The 22,260-nt window shown below is 29.7% G+C and overlaps 3 protein-coding genes across 3 annotated transcripts; all 3 read right to left on the bottom strand.

Annotated features, from left to right (window-relative positions):
- Positions 1-1,074: 1,074 nt before the first annotated feature.
- LOC115706269 (E3 ubiquitin ligase PQT3-like) lies at positions 1,075-5,916 on the bottom strand. Its single transcript, XM_030633859.2, has 15 exons — positions 5,564-5,916; positions 5,372-5,456; positions 5,212-5,287; positions 4,704-4,837; positions 4,535-4,605; positions 4,377-4,452; positions 4,132-4,262; positions 3,836-4,006; positions 3,451-3,750; positions 3,243-3,299; positions 3,126-3,166; positions 2,753-2,846; positions 2,475-2,670; positions 2,230-2,361; positions 1,075-1,951 (listed from the first exon to the last, which is right to left on the bottom strand). Exons 1-15 carry the CDS (start codon positions 5,733-5,735, stop codon positions 1,309-1,311), a joined length of 2,379 nt encoding a protein of 792 aa, XP_030489719.2. The 5' UTR covers positions 5,736-5,916; the 3' UTR covers positions 1,075-1,308.
- A 1,901-nt stretch (positions 5,917-7,817) lies between these two features.
- Positions 7,818-10,545, bottom strand: LOC115717994 (transcription factor MYB123-like). The gene is made up of 3 exons (XM_061105470.1): positions 10,413-10,545; positions 9,584-9,713; positions 7,818-8,437 (listed from the first exon to the last, which is right to left on the bottom strand). Exons 1-3 carry the CDS (start codon positions 10,543-10,545, stop codon positions 8,029-8,031), a joined length of 672 nt encoding a protein of 223 aa, XP_060961453.1. The 3' UTR covers positions 7,818-8,028.
- Positions 10,546-15,364: 4,819 nt separating this feature from the next.
- On the bottom strand, positions 15,365-17,683 carry LOC115702438 (transcription factor MYB114). The gene is made up of 3 exons (XM_030629895.2): positions 17,142-17,683; positions 16,050-16,179; positions 15,365-15,941 (listed from the first exon to the last, which is right to left on the bottom strand). Exons 1-3 carry the CDS (start codon positions 17,272-17,274, stop codon positions 15,590-15,592), a joined length of 615 nt encoding a protein of 204 aa, XP_030485755.2. The 5' UTR covers positions 17,275-17,683; the 3' UTR covers positions 15,365-15,589.
- Between the last annotated feature and the right edge of the window lie 4,577 nt (positions 17,684-22,260).

Raw genomic sequence — 22,260 nt, 5'->3', positions numbered from 1 at the left:
TACGTACAATATAGTTAAATAAACATATACTTTTCATTTTTTTAAAAATAATAATAATACTAGAAATATATTATGTTTAGTAAAAAAATATATAATAGAATGATAATTCTTTTAAAATATGTACAATGACTTTAAATTTAAATTTCAATATTAAAGAAATTAGTTAAATAGACTCCTTTAATATAAAATAAAAGATAAAAAAAGTGAGTTTAAATTTAAATTGTAATATTTAAAAAAAAAAAAAAACTTTTATTATATAGCCAAATTTAATATAATGTAGACAATAGACATATGTACACATAAGTTTTGTATTATTTTTATGTTATTTAAAAAAATTAGGATTTATTATTATTTCAATAAAACAAAAAACTTTCAAGAATTTTGCCAAAAAACAAAATTAAAAAAAAAAATCAACAGTTTTTTTAAAATAATTAATTATAGAGAACTTCTTTTAAAAAAAAAAAGCTGAATAATTTATTACATTAAAATTAAAACACTGTACTAATGAAAATAACGAATTTATAAATATATTTTATTTTTTTTTTTTAATAATCCAATTCATGTGGAATTTTCATTGCTATCACTTTAGCAACAAAACCATCATCGATCTTTCAGCTCAGTTTAAAGGGTGGCTAGATTATATATTACTCATAATTGACTCAATTAATTAATTTTTCTAAAAGAATATTTATTTAAAAAAAAAAACCAATAATTATATTATAGCCACCCTTTTAAGAGGAGCATAAATGGAAAGGAGTAAATAATTTGACACCAAATTCTTGTACCAATTTCTTCTACACCAACCGATATAATATCATGAAGTAAAAGATGTTTTTAACATCAGTTGGCACACACGAAATCGATAAAAGAAATTGGTGTTTTTCGGGGTTCTGAAAAAGAAAACATACCTTGGTTCTCCTCTGCAAGAATCTCAGCATATCAATGCTGCACTGGTTAATAATTCCTGGCTATCTTCAACATCTCTAAGCTAAACAAAAAAGTGAAGACTAACAAAGTTAGCACGAATACATAAACAATAGTTTCATAGTCCGAAAGCCCGCTGTACTACATCTGTATCATCAAAACCAATATTAGCTCAGAAAGAATCTCTAATTTTGTATGAAAGTAATTACCCTAATAAATCCATCATCTTCTTAGAGATTAAAAACCAAATTTATACAAATACCTACAAAAAAAATGAGTGTACCAGAGTGATCAGTGAATTGTAGAAAATGTACTTCATTTCATTTCATATATACCGCTATAGCTCGGGAATGATTATCCCCTCTCTATAGCTTTTTTTCTTATTCAGTGTCCTCTTTTCCTCTTATAATACCGATAGTCTTCTGAACCATCTTCATCTGATCCGCTGATCATTTTCCACCTCTCGTAACTTGATTCAGAGTTGTTACTCTTTGACCTGTACTTGGACTTTTTCAAACTTCGCTCGGCTTCTTTATGATTTTGATTATGCTTTTTCACACCAATATTAGAACTCGAATGCTCTTTTCTTACATCGTGCCTTTTAGAGCTTTTATGATGGTGAGTTTTCCTCTCATCATCATTTCGACTGGTGCTAGAGCGCTCCCTATCTCCATCATGCCTTTTCGAGCTCTTATAGTGATGCTTTTCGCCCTCATCTCCGTTCCAACTGGAGCTGCAGGGCAGATTGTCAACTTCAGAGCTTAGTCTTTCTGACCGATGATTATGTCTCTGGTCTCTACCACGAACCACTGAAGGAGTGCTCTTGTGATGATATTCATCAGCTGAACGGTGGTCATCATCAATGTGATTACTGCGATAATGCTTCCTCTGACAACCTTGTGCAGAGGTATCTGCTGAGTAGCTCAAAATCTTTTCACGAGGTTTGCGATCATAGGATATTTCTCTGCGACCAACACGACTCAGCTCATCAACATCTCGAGTTTGGTTGTCAGTCGGAGACAGCTCTCTGGAGAAAAGTAGTGCATAATATTACATAAAACATATATATTAGATAAACTAAAATAAACTATAAGGATTTCAATGCATAGAAAAGGAATATTTGAAGGAAAGGCCCACTTTTGGTATGGTAAAACATAAACCTTGTTAACAAACTAAGTTGATAATTTGATGAACCATGTTTTTATAATTTGGAAAATAGTCATTTGCTATGTGAGAAGCTCAAAAGTGAGTCAAATTTTCCTAAGAGTCCCCATTGCATGCACATCCAGAACCACAAATACTTACCTCCTAAAATTATGATTTGAAAGCATTCGACTCTTCTCATGTTCTTGAAAGCCCGAAAACTCAGGATGACTAGCACGATGGTTTTCAATAGTTCCTCCTGAAGGCGCTACACCTCCCATCCTCATGCACCCACTGCAAAGTTATTTGAGTGGCAAAAATCATATAACTATATCAATACTTGTTTCAAATTAATAATTAAAATGGGACATCTTACGAAAACATTGGTGAACAGATTAGAAAATTACCCAAAAGTAGGCACCGGGTGATACATTGGTGACACATAGGTAGGAACAGCATAAGGGACAGATGGGAAAAACGACGCATTAAAAGGTATCATCCCACCATTGCCATAGAAATTTCCATACGGCCTCGCATAAGGCACAGGAGACCCATTCCAGTATGGCACAGAGCTTGGCATAGTCCCAGGAAACATAGCACTTCCTGTAATTTCCAAAATAGGTGAGCATTCACACATCTTCAAGTCTAAAATATGAGATGTTAAAGCGAGGTATCGACTAAATACCAGTCTGAGGCATGGGACGTGGGCTTATTATAGCAGCTGGACAATCTCTAATGAAATGGTCTGGAGAGCCACAATAGTAGCATGTTCGAGCACCCTGAAATCATCAAGATAGATTTGAATCAGTTTTTATGAACTAAAACATGTCTAAAATGTATAATGCACAAATTGATTTCTTTTCTAGATATCTAATTTTGCTTCAAATAGAATAAAAAATCATGATGGCAACTTCAATATTAAGCTTATACCAGTCTGAAGCAAAAAAGAAAAAGCGAGAGAGGATACATATACATATTAAAGCATATGAGATATTATTTGAACATCATCTAGTTGTTCATGTAACTTTTTAAGGTGTAGAAATAAATTGTCCACTCACCTTTTTGTGTTTTGCAGACTCAATATTGGTCATATGTCCACCTGAAAAGTTATAATTTATTACATCACAAGAAATGGTTTTAGAATATATCTGTAGTGCAAAAAATACAGATCCTACCTTCATTATCAGTCCAGCCTTCCCTCTTTCTCTTCATCATAGATTTAGCAGCAGGCACTGTCATAGATGAAAATTATATATTAAGAGCTAAAGAAATAAAATGAAATTGTTCTATCCCTGAACAACAAAAGAATAATAAATTTTTCCAGGAGAGAAAATTCTGGGCAGAAGGTAAATAAAATAAAATAGAAAATCCATAACACGATACCTTCATCAAACATGGGCTGGCTTTCTCCTTGGAAATCATCAAAATCCACCACATCCCCGGGTCCAATTTTATCTATATGCTTCATCTTGTGTAACAAAGGAGGTGATTTCAAAGTATCATTGCTTCCATAATGGTTGTACACATTCATTTTAAATGGCAACTTTGATTTACTAGGTGATTCTACAAATATATGATTTGATCCCTTCCCAGTTTCAGAGGGAGAGTGAGGCAACTCTAATGCTCTTCGAAAGACGGACACACCACATGAGACATCTTTAGCTTGAATTCCAGACTCTCCATCTGCAAGCCAAGTTAAATAATAAATTATTAAATTGTGTTTCCCATTCAGACTTTGATAACACTTCAACTTGTATAAGATACCTACCAGGGGCATATCGCTGACAATCGTTGCCTGAATCAGCAGTTAAATTTTGGGACTCAAGAAAATGCTCAATTGCTTGCCTAAGAGAAAGATTTGGCAAGAGATCTTGTACTCTATATTTGGTAGAGAAACATTTAGGACAACTTTTCTTCTCGAGAAGCACTTGATAAATGCCTGAAAACAAACTCAGAACAATCACAGAGATGACTTAAATAACACAGCTAACAATTGTTCTTATTCATTTTTCATGAGTAAAATAAAGTTCAACAATGCTGCAGTAAAAAAAGAAATACACTTACATTTATGACAAAAACTATGCTGGCAACAAGGAATCATCACCGCTTCCTTAAAAAACAAATTGCAGATGGAGCATTTAAGCTCTGAAGGGAGATTGACATCTAGCAAAGCTTGAGCTTTTGTGTTATCCACCCTAGAATTTCCAAATGGCTCATATAATCAGTTCCTTAACAACAAAACATAATATAAACAATTCGTATTGATATTTTCTAAGACCAAATAAATATACTAACAAACGATACCCTACTTTTTCATTTCATTCTGAAGTTTAGGCTCCGACTTCTTCTGAAACAAATCCCCCTCATTCGCATCATTGGCAGGACCTAAAAACAAAATTAAAATTTACTAAATATAGATCTCTACGAGAGTAAATATTTTCAAAATACAATCAAGAACATAACATACATTCTGGAACAGCATTACTGAGATCGCTCCCATCAAGTTTCTGACATTCTTTCAAAGGAGACTCGGAACATCTGCAAATAAACAATGTTTTAGTAATCAAAAGTTTAATTGTATTTCAATGTCAAGTAAAAAATATTCACAAAAAAAGTGTATATAAGCGTGAGTATACATTGATGCAGTGCCAAATTTCGGAGGGTCACTATTGATGCAAGTCCTCTTCTCATCAAGATTGGAACTAGATAAGGTCGCCTCAACAGGATACAAATCAACCCCAAAGTCATCAAAATCGAGTGTCTCGGCATTCTGTTAAGTAAAACACAATACCAAAATGAAAAGTGAGGCAAGAAACTAACAATTTGAGATCCACACTTTCTTATTTCTTAAACTTTTTTGATAAATTTACTCACACACCAAACACAACATTTACACTGTTACCAAAACCCGAGTTAAGGCTTAGTAACATAAATCTCATGAATTATTTCCTTAAACTTAAATTGCTACTGTTCACAAATAATAGAACAGTTCGAGAATCCCAAGTATTATCAAATCGTCATAAAATTACTAATGGAAGCCGAATTCCTAGTTAATTCAATTTGAATTTGCCTTGTATTAGTAAAGAAATTAAATGAGTCAACACTTGAAAATTGGAAAACAGTATAACATATATGCAAAAGTACCTGTGAATTAAATGGATTGAGCTTCAAGGTTTCATTCATCCGAAGATTCTCGTGTGGATTAGAGATAGGTCCAGCACTGTAACAAAATTAAAAGGAAAAGTAAAACACAAGTTAAGAAATTAGCTTAGGGAGAAAGTTAATCAAATTCCCAGAATCATACATGTTTCCTTGAACCAATTCAGCAGGAACTCTCTTGATTATCACACTGGAACCATCGGGAATTTGAAAGTTGTCGTCAATATACTCTGCCATTAACCAAAAATCAAAATCAAAAATCTCAAAAAATCCCTATGAACTAAACTAGGGTTCGGATATTTATCAAATACAAACCAATCGAAAATTGAAAGCTAACCTTGACCAGTGAGAGCATCAGATAGTAGAAGATCAAAATCTTGACAAAAATTGAGATTTTTGAATCGGGTAATCTTGGATTTGAGATCGCGAACAGAAATTGAAGGTCGACCATCGTCGATATGGACGGTGTCAAAAATCAAGGAGCTTCTGAATTTGAAGCTTACTGCCATGGATTGAAGTCAACACGAAAATTGGATCATCAATTTTGGGAGAGAGAATGAATTTTTGATTTGGGGAAAAGGGTTTTGAATATTTGAAGTAAATTTCAATTTATGATTTGAGATTTAAAGATTAATTAGGACTCTTAATACTAATTAACTTAGATCATATCATATTAAAGCTTATTATTATATTATTATTATTATTATTATTATTATTATTATTATTATTATTATTATTATTATTATTATCAAAAACATGAATAATGTATATTTTAAAATTTAGACTAAATTATAAATATAAGAAGTTAAATTAATATATGTACTATCCATATTTAAAGGATTTTAATATGAATATTATTTGTTTTTTTTAAATGTATAGTAAATATATTTTATTTGGGTAAAAAAATATTGTGAACAAATGAATAAATAAATATAAATGAATTTCTTATGTTAATAATATTCATGTGTATATAAAATAGGAACAAATATTTGAAGAATTAATTTATATAAATTGAAACAAAAAATTTTGACATGATAATTATTTGAGTAAATATCATTTTAGACGTTATATTTTGCAAAAGTTACAGATTAGACATTCTGTTTTGTTAAATGATAAAATAGGCCATGTATTATTTAAAATAGGACAAATGGGACCTTGAATTGATTTTTTGTCAAAATAAAACTTAATAATAATTCGACCTATACGTGTTATGACTAGGGATGCACACGGGGCGGGGAATTGGCGGGGAGTGCTCCCCCCGTTCCCATCCCCGTTAAGGATTTTAATCCTCATCCCCGTTTATTCTCCATCGGGGATGGGGCGGGGAATCCCCTAATGGGGGCGGGGATGGGGCGGGGAATCCCCTAATGGGGGCGGGGACGGGGCGGGGAATCCCCTAATAGAAAAATAAAGTTTATAATAAAATTTTTAATATTTAAATATATAAGAATTAAAATATTACACATTATTTTTTGCTTCTCCCTAATTTTCTCTTCAAAATTTCTTTCCTCCCATTTTTCTTTCCTAACAAACAAGGAGACGACACTGTTTATTTTTTGTAGATAACAGAAACGACACAAAGAAAACAAAACTTAGTTAGTGCGAGTATTCAAGTTTCCAAGTTATCTCTAACTCTCTTAGATGAATTATTATGTTTTACAGAAAGAGTAGTGAATTTAAAGATCGGTACCCTATATTTAATTTGTGTATATTTTTGTTAGGTTAGATATTCCCTATAGAAAGGGAAAGTTGGGATATGGATACAAGTGCTGAATTGTATAATTATATAGAGCATTGCTATTGGGCACTAGTAGTGCTTAGCACCCTTAAAACGTGTCACCTTGCGATTGGCTATCGATATTCCCTAAAAGCTATTATATTAAATTATATGGGACCCGATACTTAATTAGACCAATAGCGATATTGACACGCAAGAAAATGCTTAACACCACTGGTATCTTTTAGCATTTCTCAATTATATATTCATCTTTGCATGGCATATGTTAAACCCTAAATAAACAATTATTACGTACAAGCTAGTAGTAATAATTTACATGCATATGATGATACCTAGGTAATAATTTCAATGAGTTTAGGGCTTACTATATTAACTACTATACATTTTGGCTCCATATATTGTTTATTATGAAAAAAAGACTAAGAGGTCAAGTTCTCAAGTATTTCTAGGTCATCCATCATATTTTATTTTTCTTATGCTATTATATATAATATTAAGTTGAAATTTTGGATTTGTCTAACTATAGAATTTTACTTTTTCCAATGTTTAGAAACTCTTCTTTATTATATTTATAGTATCTATATGTACATATTATAATTTACAATAAATATTTAGTATCATATAATTTAATATAATAACTTTTTAAAAGTAGTAACAATAATAAACATGCAATATCTATTGTTAATTAATTAGAAAATTCTATACACCCAAAAAAGGATACAGTTGTTTTAGTTTTTGTATCCTTTGTCTCTTTTTTTTTTTTTTTTGTCTTTTTTTACTAATTAAATTTTCTTACCCATAAAATATTTTTTGCATTTTTTGTCATACAAAGAAAAAGAAAAATGCATTACAAGCATAAGAGAAGACTTTTAATAATCTCATCTAAATATAATTGATATATAATAATTAGTACGTAATTATAAATTCTACAATATAGTACATGTGCCATTTATTCTAAATTAGGTTAACCTATCTAGCTCGATACTAAATACTAATTAACTATATATCATAGTACATAATAATAATAATAATAATAATAATAATAATAATAATAATAAATTAGGTTAACCACATTCACGATCATCAAGATCAAGACCCTGATCACGATGATCATCATCTCCGCCGTCATTAATATCAAAATTATTATAACAATTATCATCATTATCATTACATGGAAGTTTCCATAGATCCACAGCTGATTGATCAAGAAGAAAATTTTCAAAGTCAAAGTCAAAATCAATATTATTATTATTATTTGGTTGAAAATTAGTATTTTTAAATACTAAACCCTTGTTTGTAAATTTTGTTGCCTTAGTTCGAATTGGCACTTGATAAGTAGCAGTATTGTGTTTGGTGTCGTTTTCTTCAATCTGTTGTTGTTTTTGAACAAGTTTCTTCGCTAGGGTTGTGTTCCAATAATTTTTTATTTCATTGTCTGTTCGACCTGGAAGTCTTCCTGCTATTAGTGACCACCTATACGTACAACCACACAATGCATGCATGGCTAGCTAGGGTTAGACTATTATATAAATATATAAGTAAAATAAAATGGGAGAAATATTTAATATATCACTAAATACTTATTATTTCACAATTATGTGTATGAATAGTCCGAATAGATTGAGGCATTGACCAGTAAAATATAATTACATATATAAAAAAATGTCAAAATTAAAAAGAAAATATTAAATAATATACATATAACTTAAAACAAAAAATAATTATGAAGTAATAATTATTTTTTGTTTTAAGTTATATGTATGACGAAATTCTTTGGCAGATCGAGGTAGTCGGGAAGAACGAGGTTGTTCGGCTCGATACGTCGAAATTCCTGACTATTGAATGGGAACAGGTTCATCTTCGAAATATTTTTCCCTTCCAATATTTTTCTATTGGAGCTTCCCTCATTCCTTTTATCGAGCATAATGATGCGAATCGTGCTTTAATGAGTTCTAATATGCAACGTCAAGCAGTTCCTCTTTCTCGATCGGAAAAGTGCATTGTTGGGCCCCAGGTTGGAATCCCGGTGGCTCTAGATCTCGGGAGTTCCGCTATAGCCAGAACATGAGGGAAAGATCGTTTATCTCGAATGCTGACAAGATCATTTTATCGGGCAATGGAGATACTTTAAGCATTCCATTAGTTAGATATCAACGTTCCAACAAAAATACTTGTATGCATCAAAAACCCCAAGTTGCGCGAGGTAAATGTATTAAAAAGGGGCAGATTTTAGCCGAGACGGTCTTTGCGACGGTTAAGCGGCGAACTATCTTTGGGAAAAAATGTATTAGTAGCTTATATGCCATGGGAGGGGTACAATTTTGAGGATGCAGTACTCATTAATGAGCGGTAATGTATATATGTATTTATAACATATATTTCATTTATACTTGAAATTTTTTGAATAATTTAGTGTGTGTTAAAAAAATAAAGGGTATAAACCGAAAAATTGTATTGATAAAAGAAAATTTAATATTACATGTAAATTATTTAAATTTTTTTAAAAATAAGTAATATGAAATTATATTAATTAAAAAAAATAGTAGAGTACAGACAGTTAGAATTATATATAATTAATATATGAAAATGTATAGAATGAAAATTAACAATAATAATTACCTATTGCCCAATAGCTTATGAAGCCTAATAATTAAGTCTTCTTCTTCCTCAGAAATATTTCCTCTTTTAATATCTGGTCGAAGATAATTTAACCACCTCAATCTACAGCTTTTTCCACATCTTTGAAGACCTAATTAATTCATAATAAATATATTAATTATTAACAAAAACCTTATGATCGATAATTAATTTGCATAAAATGTATACATATTAATTACACTAATAATAATAAACAAAACCTAATTATAATATTCATAAATTATATTTCTTAATAATAAATTCCTATATTAATATACAGCTCTTTCCACATATCTTTTAAAGACCTAATTAACTCATAATGAATATACATTAATTATTAACAAAACCTTATAATAATTAATTTGCACAAAATGTGCATATATATATATATATTCTTAATAATATATATAACTATTAATATTAATATATATACACTAATAATAATCAACAAAACCTAAATTATACTTTGCATAAATTATATTCTTAATAACAAATTCCTAATAATTTATACAGGTCTTCATCTTTGATGACCTAATAATTAAAATTAAATAATTAACAAAAATAAACATTCTTTTTAACCCTAAATCAACTAGACAAACTCGGTCTCAACAATATCAACAACATCAAAAGAGAGATTAGACTCCGAAAAAATACGATCAACATATAAAAAAGACGCTCTAATCATAAGGCGAGCAACCCAATTAACAAAAAAAAAACTTATATAATTTGCATAATGTGCATACATATATTCTTAATAATAAAAAGAAAATTAACAACATTTTTATATATTAATAATAAAAATAAAAATTACCAGCTTGTTTAGGAAGGTTTCTCCATTTTCCTTCACCATGAGTTTTGATATAATCAGTGAGAATTTGGTCTTCAAGAACAGTCCAAGCTCCTTTGTTCAATCCCTTCTTAGAACAACAAGGACTTCTTCCCATTATAATTATAATTATAATTAATTACTTAATTATAGTAATTTCTAAACATTACAAACCCTTTATATAACCACAACTTCAAACTATTCTCATCCCAAATTGGAATTAAAAATAAATATATTAATTAAATGGTATTGGGTTTTTTTCAAATAATAAATTTAACCAAACTTTGTTGACTTATATGAATTAAATTATATTAATTAAGCACACTTACATTAAGTAAATATTTTAATTAGCAAATGTGTGAATAAATTTCAAATTATATTATGTAATTATATAATAATTATTGTTAGGTACGTACATTATTGCATGAAATTGGCCTAGTCTTAGTAACTACGTACAAGTACGTGCCTTAACGGTTGTTTATATATAAATATATATAAATAGTTTGTTAATCGTGATTTAGGTATAGATACAATTAATATTTAATGATGAGTCACTATGTGATTAATAATTGGGATTAGTTTGACTTGTGTTCATAAACTAAATTGAAAACACTAATAAAGCTCTATATATAGTTAATTAGTAGTGAAGTGAAAGAGATTTTGATCCCTTTAAAAAAAGAAAAGAAGATTAATTTGACTGTAATTTAATTAATTGGTTCAATTTGCCAATTGAGTACATTATTATTAATTAATTAATTATAATTTGAGGTTTGTTAATTAAGTCTACTTCGACTTTGTGGGTAGACTAAGTGTCAGAAGCTCTAAATTTTAGAGAGAAAAAATCTAGAGAGAGAAGTTCTGACTTTGTGGGTAGTTTTTTTACAATAAAAAATAAGCTAAGGGATCCCTAACGGCACTATTACTGCTCTCCTTTTATAGGTGAAAGGTGGTCCACAAAAATAGGGAGAAAATACAAATAAGATGTCTTTGACTGCTGATGATGATCTAACGGTGAAAATTAGTTCTTTGTGGTTATGATCATTTTTTAAAGCCCCGCGGGTTGCGCTGGGGTAACCTAGAGCTTATTTTTGTAACTTCCTTGGGGTGAATTTTGACGATGATAGTTTCAAAATTATGTCTAGAGTGTGAGACATGACTTGATATAGCATTAGCTTCAAAATGCAAGTTGAATCGCGCCAATCAGATCAAAATTGAGTGAGTTATGGCTATTTTACTAATGGCAGTCCATGACCCAGTGTCCAAGTTGACATCTAGCGCCCAAGTTGACATCCCAGCACCCAGGTTGACATATGACATCAACCTGGACGCTGGATAAGTGTAAAAACGTCCAAGGGATGTACTATAAGATGCCTAAGTGATATTTTGATACCACTTAGTCCATTTATATGTTTTAGCGAAGCTAGTCACCAGTTCTGGGAGATGTTGTTGTTTTGCAGAATTAAGAGACTCGAAACTCTTCATTTTTGGGTGAGCTGGAAATGAGAAATGCAAAGTTGTGAATTTAATTTCTCTGACTTCATAGATCATTGTCATTGTGAAAAACTAGACGGACGGTCGAAATAGCATCCAGTAGGACATTTTGTTGGGTTTTGTGCCCTAAATAAAACCCATTTTAATATAATCAGATTTACTAGTTAATAAAGATCAGAAATAACATTTTATGTTGCATGGTTCACATGATTTATTTCATGATTATATATAATGTATAAATTCTATTAAGTCCAGAACATATGTATTTGTTAATGATTATAGTGTTGTCAACACAATAGAATATAATCTTGATTATATGTTTGAAGATTTATTCCCTGATTTGTCAGTTCACTGGATTTAGACTGGCATGATAATCAGCGATAGGTATTCTTACACCTTGGATAAGTGTTATGTCCTTTCCAGGGCATTGGCAAAGTTTATTAGTATCGAATGTATGGAGTATACATTGGAAGGGACCGATATTGAACTTTGATTAGATATGTTAACTTTATCGTAATATCTATTCAATTCAATATCACCTAGTTGAACCTAGATCAAATGATCTTAATCCTGATATGATTAGGTTCGATCTCAAGAGTATTATACATGTTCTTTAATTTGTTAGTTAAGCCTACTTTTAGGTCAGGGTGATACGTACATTTTGGGAACATGATAATATAATTGAGTGGGAACGCTAAACATAGATATGGAATCTATAACTTCTATAGGTATTTAGAAGTGAAACGATGATTTCCTTCAAGCTTGGCTAAATAGAGATAAATGGTTGAGTACTCATTTCACTTCGCTGAAATATCATTTATACGGAGCTAAGTGTTTTAAGGATAAAATACATTGAAGGGTGTAACGGTAATTTAATTCCTATATTATGTAGATCATCTATTAGAGGATCATTGATCAAATTAGGATTATAACAATGGATAATTAATAGCATGTCTATATCGTGGAACATATAGAGTGTTCTATATGACTGAGAGTGCGATTCTAAGTTCTATGCGCGGATTCAATAAGGAATTAATAAGTTAGTGGATTTACTTGGTAAATTCTTGATCTGCTTATTGGAAGCTCGGTTATATATGCCCATGGTCCCCATACTAGTTGAGACCATACTGCTTGTAAGACTCAGTTAATTGATTTTGATTAATCAATTATAATTCTAAAGTTAGACTATGTCTAGTTTATGAATTTTCACTAAGCAAGGGCAAAATTGTAAGAAAAGAGATTCTAGGTTTTATTTATTAATTAAGAGACTTTATATGTCTAATTAATAAATATATTAAATGACAATATTATTTAATAATTAACTTTTAGTTATTAAATAATTGAAATTGACATTTAAGTGGTTAAATTGGAAAATTGGCGTTTTTGAGAAAATGAGATGGAAAAATGACAAAATGGCAAAATTACAAAGTAGGGCCCAATCCAAAATCCTATGGCCGGCCACACTTGTAGAATTTTACTATTTATTTTTCTATTATTTTAATGCCAAATAATTCTAACCTAAACCTAGGTGGTTACCTATAAATAGATAGTGATGGCTCACATTCACACTTAACTCTGTCAGATGAAAACTGAGCCTCTTTCTATTTACCCTAGCCTCCACTTCTTCTTCTCTTTTCTTAATTTTTATTCAGCCTTGAGTGATAGAGTGAGTGCCCACACACATCAAGTGGTATCTCAATCATAGTGTGGAAGATTGTGAAGAATCCAATCAACAAGAAGGAGAATTAGCATCAAAGAAGGAGAGAAAGAGATCCAGGTTCAGATCTTGGTGATGCTCTGCTACAGAAAGGAATCAAGGGCTAGAGATCTGAACGGAAGAAGTCATTATATTCCGCTGCACCCAATGTAAGGTTTCCTAAACTTTATATGTGTTTATTTCATTGTTTTAGAATTCATATTAGGATGTTAATGAAACATACTTGTTAGTAAATCTAGATCCTGGTAAAATATTTCCAACACATTTGTCAACCTAGGCACTGGGTACTTACTCTTGAGCTCCCGAGATTTTATTTTTGATACTTTCAAGGCTTCTAAACTTGAGGACAAGGCCTCCTACCCTGTTTTTGACCATTCCAGATTCAATGGTTGCATCGGATTTGGCATTTGAGCATTCAAAGGCATTATCAACTTAGGCACTGGGCCTAGCCGCCCTAGGTCAACCTAGGCACTAGGCCTAGCCCTAGGTCAACCTGGGCCCTGGGCCCTGTTTCCAAGGACTCGGATTGTGGGTTTCTCCCCAAGTTTGCGTGAATCTTCGTTATTTCTGATGACGAAAAAAATGTCTGGAACACTTTTTACTGAGCTGGATTGGAAACAAACCAGGTTGACAATATGTCAACCTAGGCTCTAGGCCCAGCCCCAAGTGTCAACTTAGGCGATGGGTCCCCCTTTGGCCCTTTGGAAATTTTGTTTGGTCTCGAAAAATAGTTGAATCTCAATATTTTCTGAAAACAAAAAAAAAAATATGCTCAACAGAATTCCTAAACAACTCCATTTTAAATGGCCTAGGTTAACAAAATGTCAACCTTGGGCACAGGCCCCAAGTGTCAACCCAGGCGTTGGGCCCTGTTATTTGTACCTAGGAGTTGTCCTCCAAAATGACCTATTTCCCCATTTTTGTTGAAGACAAAGAGAATGCAAAAGTCATATCTTGGAAGGTGCCCAGATTGACAAATTTTAAACCTGAGCGTTGGGTGCTCGGGGCCCCGGGTGCTCAAAAATCAACTTGCTCCAATTCTGATTCTGATGCCTTCAATATGTCTGTGGTATGTCTAGTTGATGTCCCAATAATTTTTTTGACCATGCAGCACCAAGATGGTCCCGAAAAACGAAATCCTTGTTGAGGATGTCAACCTGGGCGCCGGGGTGAAACCCTAGGTACCCAAGTTGGCTTCCGGGTTACAGGTTCGTGTAATTTTAGCTCTCGGTACTTGGATTAGGTTGCTTGTCTTCGTGATACAAAATACTAAAAGATAGTAGGTTAGATTCAAGTTTTTGAAGTCTGAACTTGCATCTCGGAGATTCCAAAGTCAACCTGAGCGCAGGGCTAAGGTCCCCTCCCAGGTCGCGACTACTATGACTTGGGTCTACTAAACTCTGTTATGTCATCTTTCATGCCACGTGTCGTCCACATCATCAGAGAAAGTTTTCAGTTATTATTTTTTATGTTGTTTGATGTTGTTTTTCTGTTACTTCATGTATTTTTCTTGTTATTGTTATGTTATTTTTATAGAACACAGTATAAATATATATATAAAAAATTGAACGTGAAAATGTAAAAACATTGTTAAAAATAGTAATATGTATAAATTTTCTAATATTAATTAAATAACTAATCAAATCAAATATACATACAAATTCAGGCTCGGGATTAAAAAAAAATTACATACACACAAATTAGTCTTAATTAATTACAATATATTACACACAAAAATCCACTTATTAATTCATAGATTAATTACACATTGTAGACCCAAAACCCTAACATAATACAAGCTCAAAAATTTTGGGATTTTAACGAGAAAGAAAGATCTAAAAATGACCCCCATCTACATATATTTATATTTATATATATAAAGACCTTAGATATCATACAAAAAGAAGTAAAACCCTATAAGAGAATAAAATGTTAAGTGAATCAATAAAACAAATTAATTATTATTAGTCTCATCAACCTCTAGAAAATTACTCATCCACACCAAATTCAAAGGCTCATCCCATAAAGTTGAGTTAAGGTAATAATTATCTTGATCAAAAATACTAATAATCTCATTCCTTTTTGAGCACCCAATATCATTATCATAATAACCATTATGATTATGATTATAATCATTATGATAATTATGATCAACCTCTTTGATCATCTCTTGAACCAATTTCTTCTTCTTCTTAGTTTGTTTCTCTTTATTTTGCTTCATTATTTTTTTGCTTAAATGAGAATTCCAGTAATTTTTTATTTCGTTGTCAGTTCGACCAGGTAATCTTCCAGCAATTAGTGACCACCTATATATAAAAATATTTATATTTTAAAAAATAATATATAAAAAATGTATAAATATAAATGAGATAAATAATTAAATTGAATTAATTAATTATATTTACAAATATTACCTATTTCCCAAGAGTTTATGAAGCCTAAGTATTAAGTCCTCTTCTTGGTCAGAAATATTGCCTCTTTTAATATTAGGTCTAAGATAATTCATCCATCTCAATCTACAACTTTTTCCACTTCTATTCAAACCTACAAAATTATATAAATATATATAAACGTACTCAAATCCATAATCAAAAATTATTTTTGCATGTGAAATATAATTAATTGACTTATATAAGTTCAATAAAAAATCCTACCAAACAATAACAAGAAAAAGTGGAGTTTGGAATAGATTATCTATACCGAAATATAGGTCGATGCTTTAGTTAGTAGTATTGGATAAATTACACTCGAAAACTCGTTTGCACAAATTTAATATTTGTTTGAATGATGATTGTGTGGTTTGTGGGTTGGAAAAAGAATCTAGCTAGAGAACATATATTCTTTGGATGTCATTTAAGTACTGTTGACTAATTTAAGTATTTGGTTGGAGTGGAACACAAAAGCTATTTCGATTCCTTTCCTTATTCGCTAAATCTATAAGTCTAAGAGGTTTAGATTTTGAAAACAAGTTTGGTATATCATATTTGGAGTAATAGAAATGAAGTTTTTGAAATTTGAAAAGTTATACAACAGACTTTATTGTAAAGAAAATCAAAGTTGATGTAAGGATTAGAATTAGAGCCATAATGCTCAAAAAAGTACTACAAAAAGATAACCTTGTTTTTTTAAAGTGTTGTTTAAATTGTATTATTGTTACGTGGTAATATGTACTCATTTAGTATTAAAAAAAGATCAATAAAAAGGTATTTAATTAGTCTCCATTAGGTTTTGTTTTGGACCTTTGAATTTTAAATTTAAAATTTAAGTGTAGTATATAATTTTATGATATTTGAAATAATTATATATATATTGAAAAAAATGATCTTGTATCAAATATATAGACATATTTTCTCTTAACTATTTTCCTAAAGTAAAATCAAAAGTGCACACAAAGACAAAGAAATACATATATAATTTAGAAAATAGAAGAGATTAATTAGACAATAGCAACTCATTCATTACATATATATATATATGTATATGTATATATTCATTAAAAAAAAAACCTGCATTGATAGCAAGAGATTGCCACTTGGTTGGGCCATGAAGTTGAATAACTTGAGCAAGTTTTTGGTCTTCTTCTGCTGTCCAAAATCCTGATCTGTTGCCTTCTTTATTCTTCAAAGTTTGGATACACATTTTCTTCCTAATGATACCTTTGTCTTCTTTACATCTTCAATAAATTCTTATATATAGGATACTTTTATAGGGCACCTCCTAAAAGGGGTTCACTTAATGGACCAACAACCTTTATGTGTGTCAGAATTTATAGTTGTTTACGTTGTATTTATTTAAGATATTTTGTAAAAAATTTAGTGATTTAAAAAAATTAGCATGCCAAAAACAGGATTCAAACAATCTGTTACACGCAAGAATTTTTTATTTTTTAAGCGTATGAAATAGACTGTTTGGAACCATATTTTCGGCTTGTTAAAATTTTTTAAAATTTCTTAAAATTTTGTAAGATGTCCTAAATAATTACAACGTAGACAAGCATAAAAAAATTGGACTAAATTTTTTTTCCAAATGTCAAAAAGATAAAAGATGTATTGGTAGATTCCTTTTAGGGTTGCCTTTTAAATTTTTTTTTTTATGTATATTATATATACCAAAATATGTATTCACATGTTTTATACACTACATGTTCTGTCACTTTAATGGGTCATATATAAATTAATATATTTTATATATATAAATAAAAACAAACCAATAAATGTGGAGAATATTAATTAACAAATAATTAAGCTTTAATATAATATTTTTTAAGGTTAATTTCTCCAGGTTAAAAAACTTAAAAAGATCGAGTATGAGAAAATTATTATTTATGATCGACATTAGTCTAAAAGATATAATGTCGTTCGAAAAAGGTTAAATGAAAATAATAATAATCCAACAATACGAGGAACGACTTGGTAATATTTTTACTAATACTCTTATGTTGTCGTTTCTAAAATTCATATTTGTTGTAGTGTAGTTTGGGTGGGTTTCTTGAGGAATGGCCGATGGCGGGGGTTCTTGATCTGGTGGCTCCTTGGCTAGGTTTTCATGGGTCATGGTGGTTATTTTCGGGTTTCTAATGGTCAAAGAGGGTTGGGTACGATTGGGGTATCTTAGATAAGGAAGCTTTGGTGATGATCAATCCTATTATTTTTTGTTTTCATTTGTGTCTTGTTATACTCTATATATTTTCCTGATTAGTTTTTAATTTTTTTTCGATTTAGATGCACAAGTCATTTCAAGGTATTCTCTGTTGTTTTTTGACAACATATTTTATAGTTCATTAATCGATATATTTAATGTCAGTAATTTTACACATGATTTTTCATGATGTTATTACCTTCTTTTCTTGTTCGGGAGTTGTTACTATCTCATTAACGTGTATTATATATTTATTCAAACAAATATCATTAATTACAAATAAAAATTTATTAATAGAGAATTGCTAAAATATATTATTGGTGACTAGTATCCTCTTTAGTACTATTACTGTAATTAAGTATCAAGTCTCATAAAATAGGTATTGAACACCATTAGTACTCAATAACAATGCTCAGATAATACACTACCATGTGATGAAAATTCACAAATATTAAATTTATCTTAATAATTTATGATCTCTTTTTTTTCTTTTAAAAGTGTACTATATATTGATGATGACATTAGCACTATATAGTAGAATGATGTATAATTTTCAAAGGAAGGACATACATTTGTAATAATTAATATTGAAACTTGAAACTATGTGTTTGTTGTTTTGTTTTTTGTCCATAAGTTGTGTGAGTTTTTTTCATCAGAAGAATTTTTCGTATAAAAATTCTTCTGATGAAAAAAACTCACACAACTTATGGACATTCATGTCTTTATCACCTTTTCTTTTGTTTCTTCTTTCTATTATTGTTATTCACAGCTTTTTATTTTGTCAATATTCAATCCCACTTTCAAGGAATCATAATTTGTTTTATTATTTTATATAATATAATATTTAAATTAAAATATATAATACTGTAAAAAATAAATTATTTTCAATGACAATTTTTTAGTTTTAATATAAATTTTTGGTAATTAAATTTGATTTTTAGTCACAATATAAAAAGTTACTTGTGACTAAAATATAATATTTTAATACAAAATGTCACCAATTTAGTTTAGTCACAACAAACAAGTATTGTGAGTAAAAATATATTTAGTCACAATAAATTATAATTTTTGTGACTAATATCTTTAGTTACAGACTTTTTAATTACAATATAAGAATGATGATTTATAATTAGTCACAACTTTTTACTTTTAGTCACAAGTTTTATTATGGTTAAAATTAAATTTTTTAGTAGTGTAATAATTTACTATATCATTTTATATAATATAATATTTATATTAAATCAATTAGTACGATAAATAATATTTGTCAAATTATAATATAAAAAATATGAAGTTACATGTATGTGAATTATGGTGTCTAAAAGGAATTATAAATTTTTTATATTGATGATCATATGATTTGTAACCCATCTTCATATTATCACTTAATTAGTAAATTGAGTTACTATTGTATTTGAATGTGATTAAATGATAGTTATGGAAATACAGTTGTTAGAGGACTTATATATTTTTATTTCTTATAGGGTGCATAGATGACATAAAGTCAATGTGTGAAGTTTTAGACTGTTTGGAGTTATTTTGCTAAATACTAAAAAAAATTGATAACTAGTTACTTGTTACCAATTTTCATCTCAATTTTCTGTGTTCAGTCTTTCACAGAAAAACCCCTAAACTTCTCTACTGTGGCCGCTCCAATTGGGTCCTCCGGCCTGCCCACTTCGCCGGTTCCCTTCCTCTCATCTCAATAAGGTGGCTGCCACTAGTGGACATAGTTTACCTTCTCCGAATTCGGTTGCGAGCGGTGGTGATAGAACAGATTTGTGGCCCAAGAGGGAAGACTTCTTGTGGTGGTGATTATAATTTATTTATGCCGTCTTTTAGATAAGTTCTCCTCTTTTTTCTTTTTTTGATTTTATTTCCTGCCTTGTTAGTTTTTAAGCGATTTCTTTTCTTACTTTATTATTATTTTTGTTATTAACAAGTTTATATCCTATTTCTTTATTTTATATACTATGATTTATTTGGATATATTTTCCTGCGTACCATATGTAGCAAATGATTCGTGATTCTGTGCATATTTTAATCTCATGTTGCAGAGGTACACCGTACATCTTTACCGGATACGATCAACTGTATGAATGCATCTCCACTAAAGGTATATTGGATTCAGTGTTATTTTGGACTCGCGATGAGTTGCGGTTTGAGCGGGTGGTGCGAATAAGATGGCGTAAATTGCGATCTTGATAAGAATTATGGTCAAAATGGTCGCGTGAAAGCTTTTATTGTATCTTAATGCCTAATTGATTTTGGTTTCTATTTTGGATGCAGCCTTAACATATCTCATTTGCCTTGATTACCGTTTTTTTGTATTGTTTTGGCCCTTTGCTACTTTCCTTTTTATATTTTATATAATCTTCTTAATTATTTTATTTTATATACAGTATATTATTTTCATTTATTGCTTAATTAATGGTGTTAATTTAGGGCATTTATTTCTTATTCTTGCCAGGTATATAATATTTGATTTATACAGGTAACATTAATTGTTATATACATATAATAATATATATTAATTATATAAAGTTATTATTTCTGTTTTAATTATTTTTAATTTAATTAATTTTGATTTTATATATTTTCAATTTTTTAAGTTATGTTGTTGATTTATTCTAATTTTATTTCTGAGTTAGTGAAATGCGTCTAGATTTTAGTACTTTTGTTTGAATGTTTGCAAAGTGTGATGAAGTGTTTTGAGTTAAAATTTTAATTTTAGTTTAATCGTGGGTGATTTCGTTCAATTTAGTGTTGGGTTGAATGCTGAAATGGTGGTTAGTTGAATATATCTTGTTGTTTGTTTTTGGTTTTGTTCTATAATGTTGAGCTGTTATAATGAGATATATTGTAATCTTTTTGTTATTGCTTTGTTTTATATTTGCGCCATTTTTATGGCTTTGGCGCCTTACAAGGCTATAGCGCCTATTATATGGCTGGCCCCTAATTATTTAGGGTAGTTTGTTTAAAATTTTCACGACTTCTTGCATTGAAAGTATAACAAAATGTTGGCACAATAAAATTGCAAAGTAAACAAGTTATACACTAGAAAAATTTTACTAGTTGGAATATAAGGGTTATTTAAGTTAAGGTATGATGTAAAGAAAATTTTAAAGTGATATTTTAAAAATATTTTCAAGTGAAATAAGGTTTAAAGAGGATTAAGTTTAAACAATAATAGCTTTTAGCTATGGTTGGTTCATATTTTTAGGAATTATTAGCAAAAAGAGAAAGTGGTGGAATTTAGTATTCAAATTCTAATATTATTATTTAAAATTTATCAAGTAATTGGAAGAATAATAAATACGAAGATATTGTATTAAAAGGAGGTGGGAACACTAATTGTCAAATGCGATTTTATTACGTTCAAATATATTTGGGAAGTCAAATTTTATGGAATTTGATTTGTAATCTATGTCGTATAGGAATGTATCATTATAAATGTTTTTATAGTAACTTAAAAGGATACAATTTTTGGAAGTTTTACAACTTGTCTTTTAGAAATTAAAGTAGGAATAATTATGTCATAATAACTGAATTGATTTATTTTAAGTAATTTCATTTTAATATAGATTGATTATAATCAAGTTTTACCATAAATAAATATGTATAAAAATTACTTTTTTGGGATAAGTACAATAAAGAAATTTGTAATATTTTAGAAATGGGGACATTAATAATGAATTAAAATGGTTGATTTTGTCTATTTTGGGAAGGATTATGGAATAAATGGGTCATTAATGCTTAATAATTAAGGTTATTTTGGTTCATTGTATTGAATTACACTAGTCATTGATAATCAAGGTTATTGAAGTACATTATTCGTTGCTTACTTTATTATTGCGATAATTTTCAAAGTAAACTTTTGATATCTTATGGATGGGAGCATTGCAGGGTTTTCTTTGTTATTACTAGATTACATATCAAATTTTTTAGGTTTTAGGGTCTTAGTAAGGGATAGTAATCCTAAGATGA

This window comes from Cannabis sativa, chromosome X (assembly GCF_029168945.1).
Source record: "Cannabis sativa cultivar Pink pepper isolate KNU-18-1 chromosome X, ASM2916894v1, whole genome shotgun sequence".
Classification (NCBI taxonomy): domain Eukaryota; kingdom Viridiplantae; phylum Streptophyta; class Magnoliopsida; order Rosales; family Cannabaceae; genus Cannabis; species Cannabis sativa.
The sequence above is the reverse complement of the archived record's forward strand: the minus strand, read 5'-3'. Positions and strand labels throughout refer to the sequence as shown.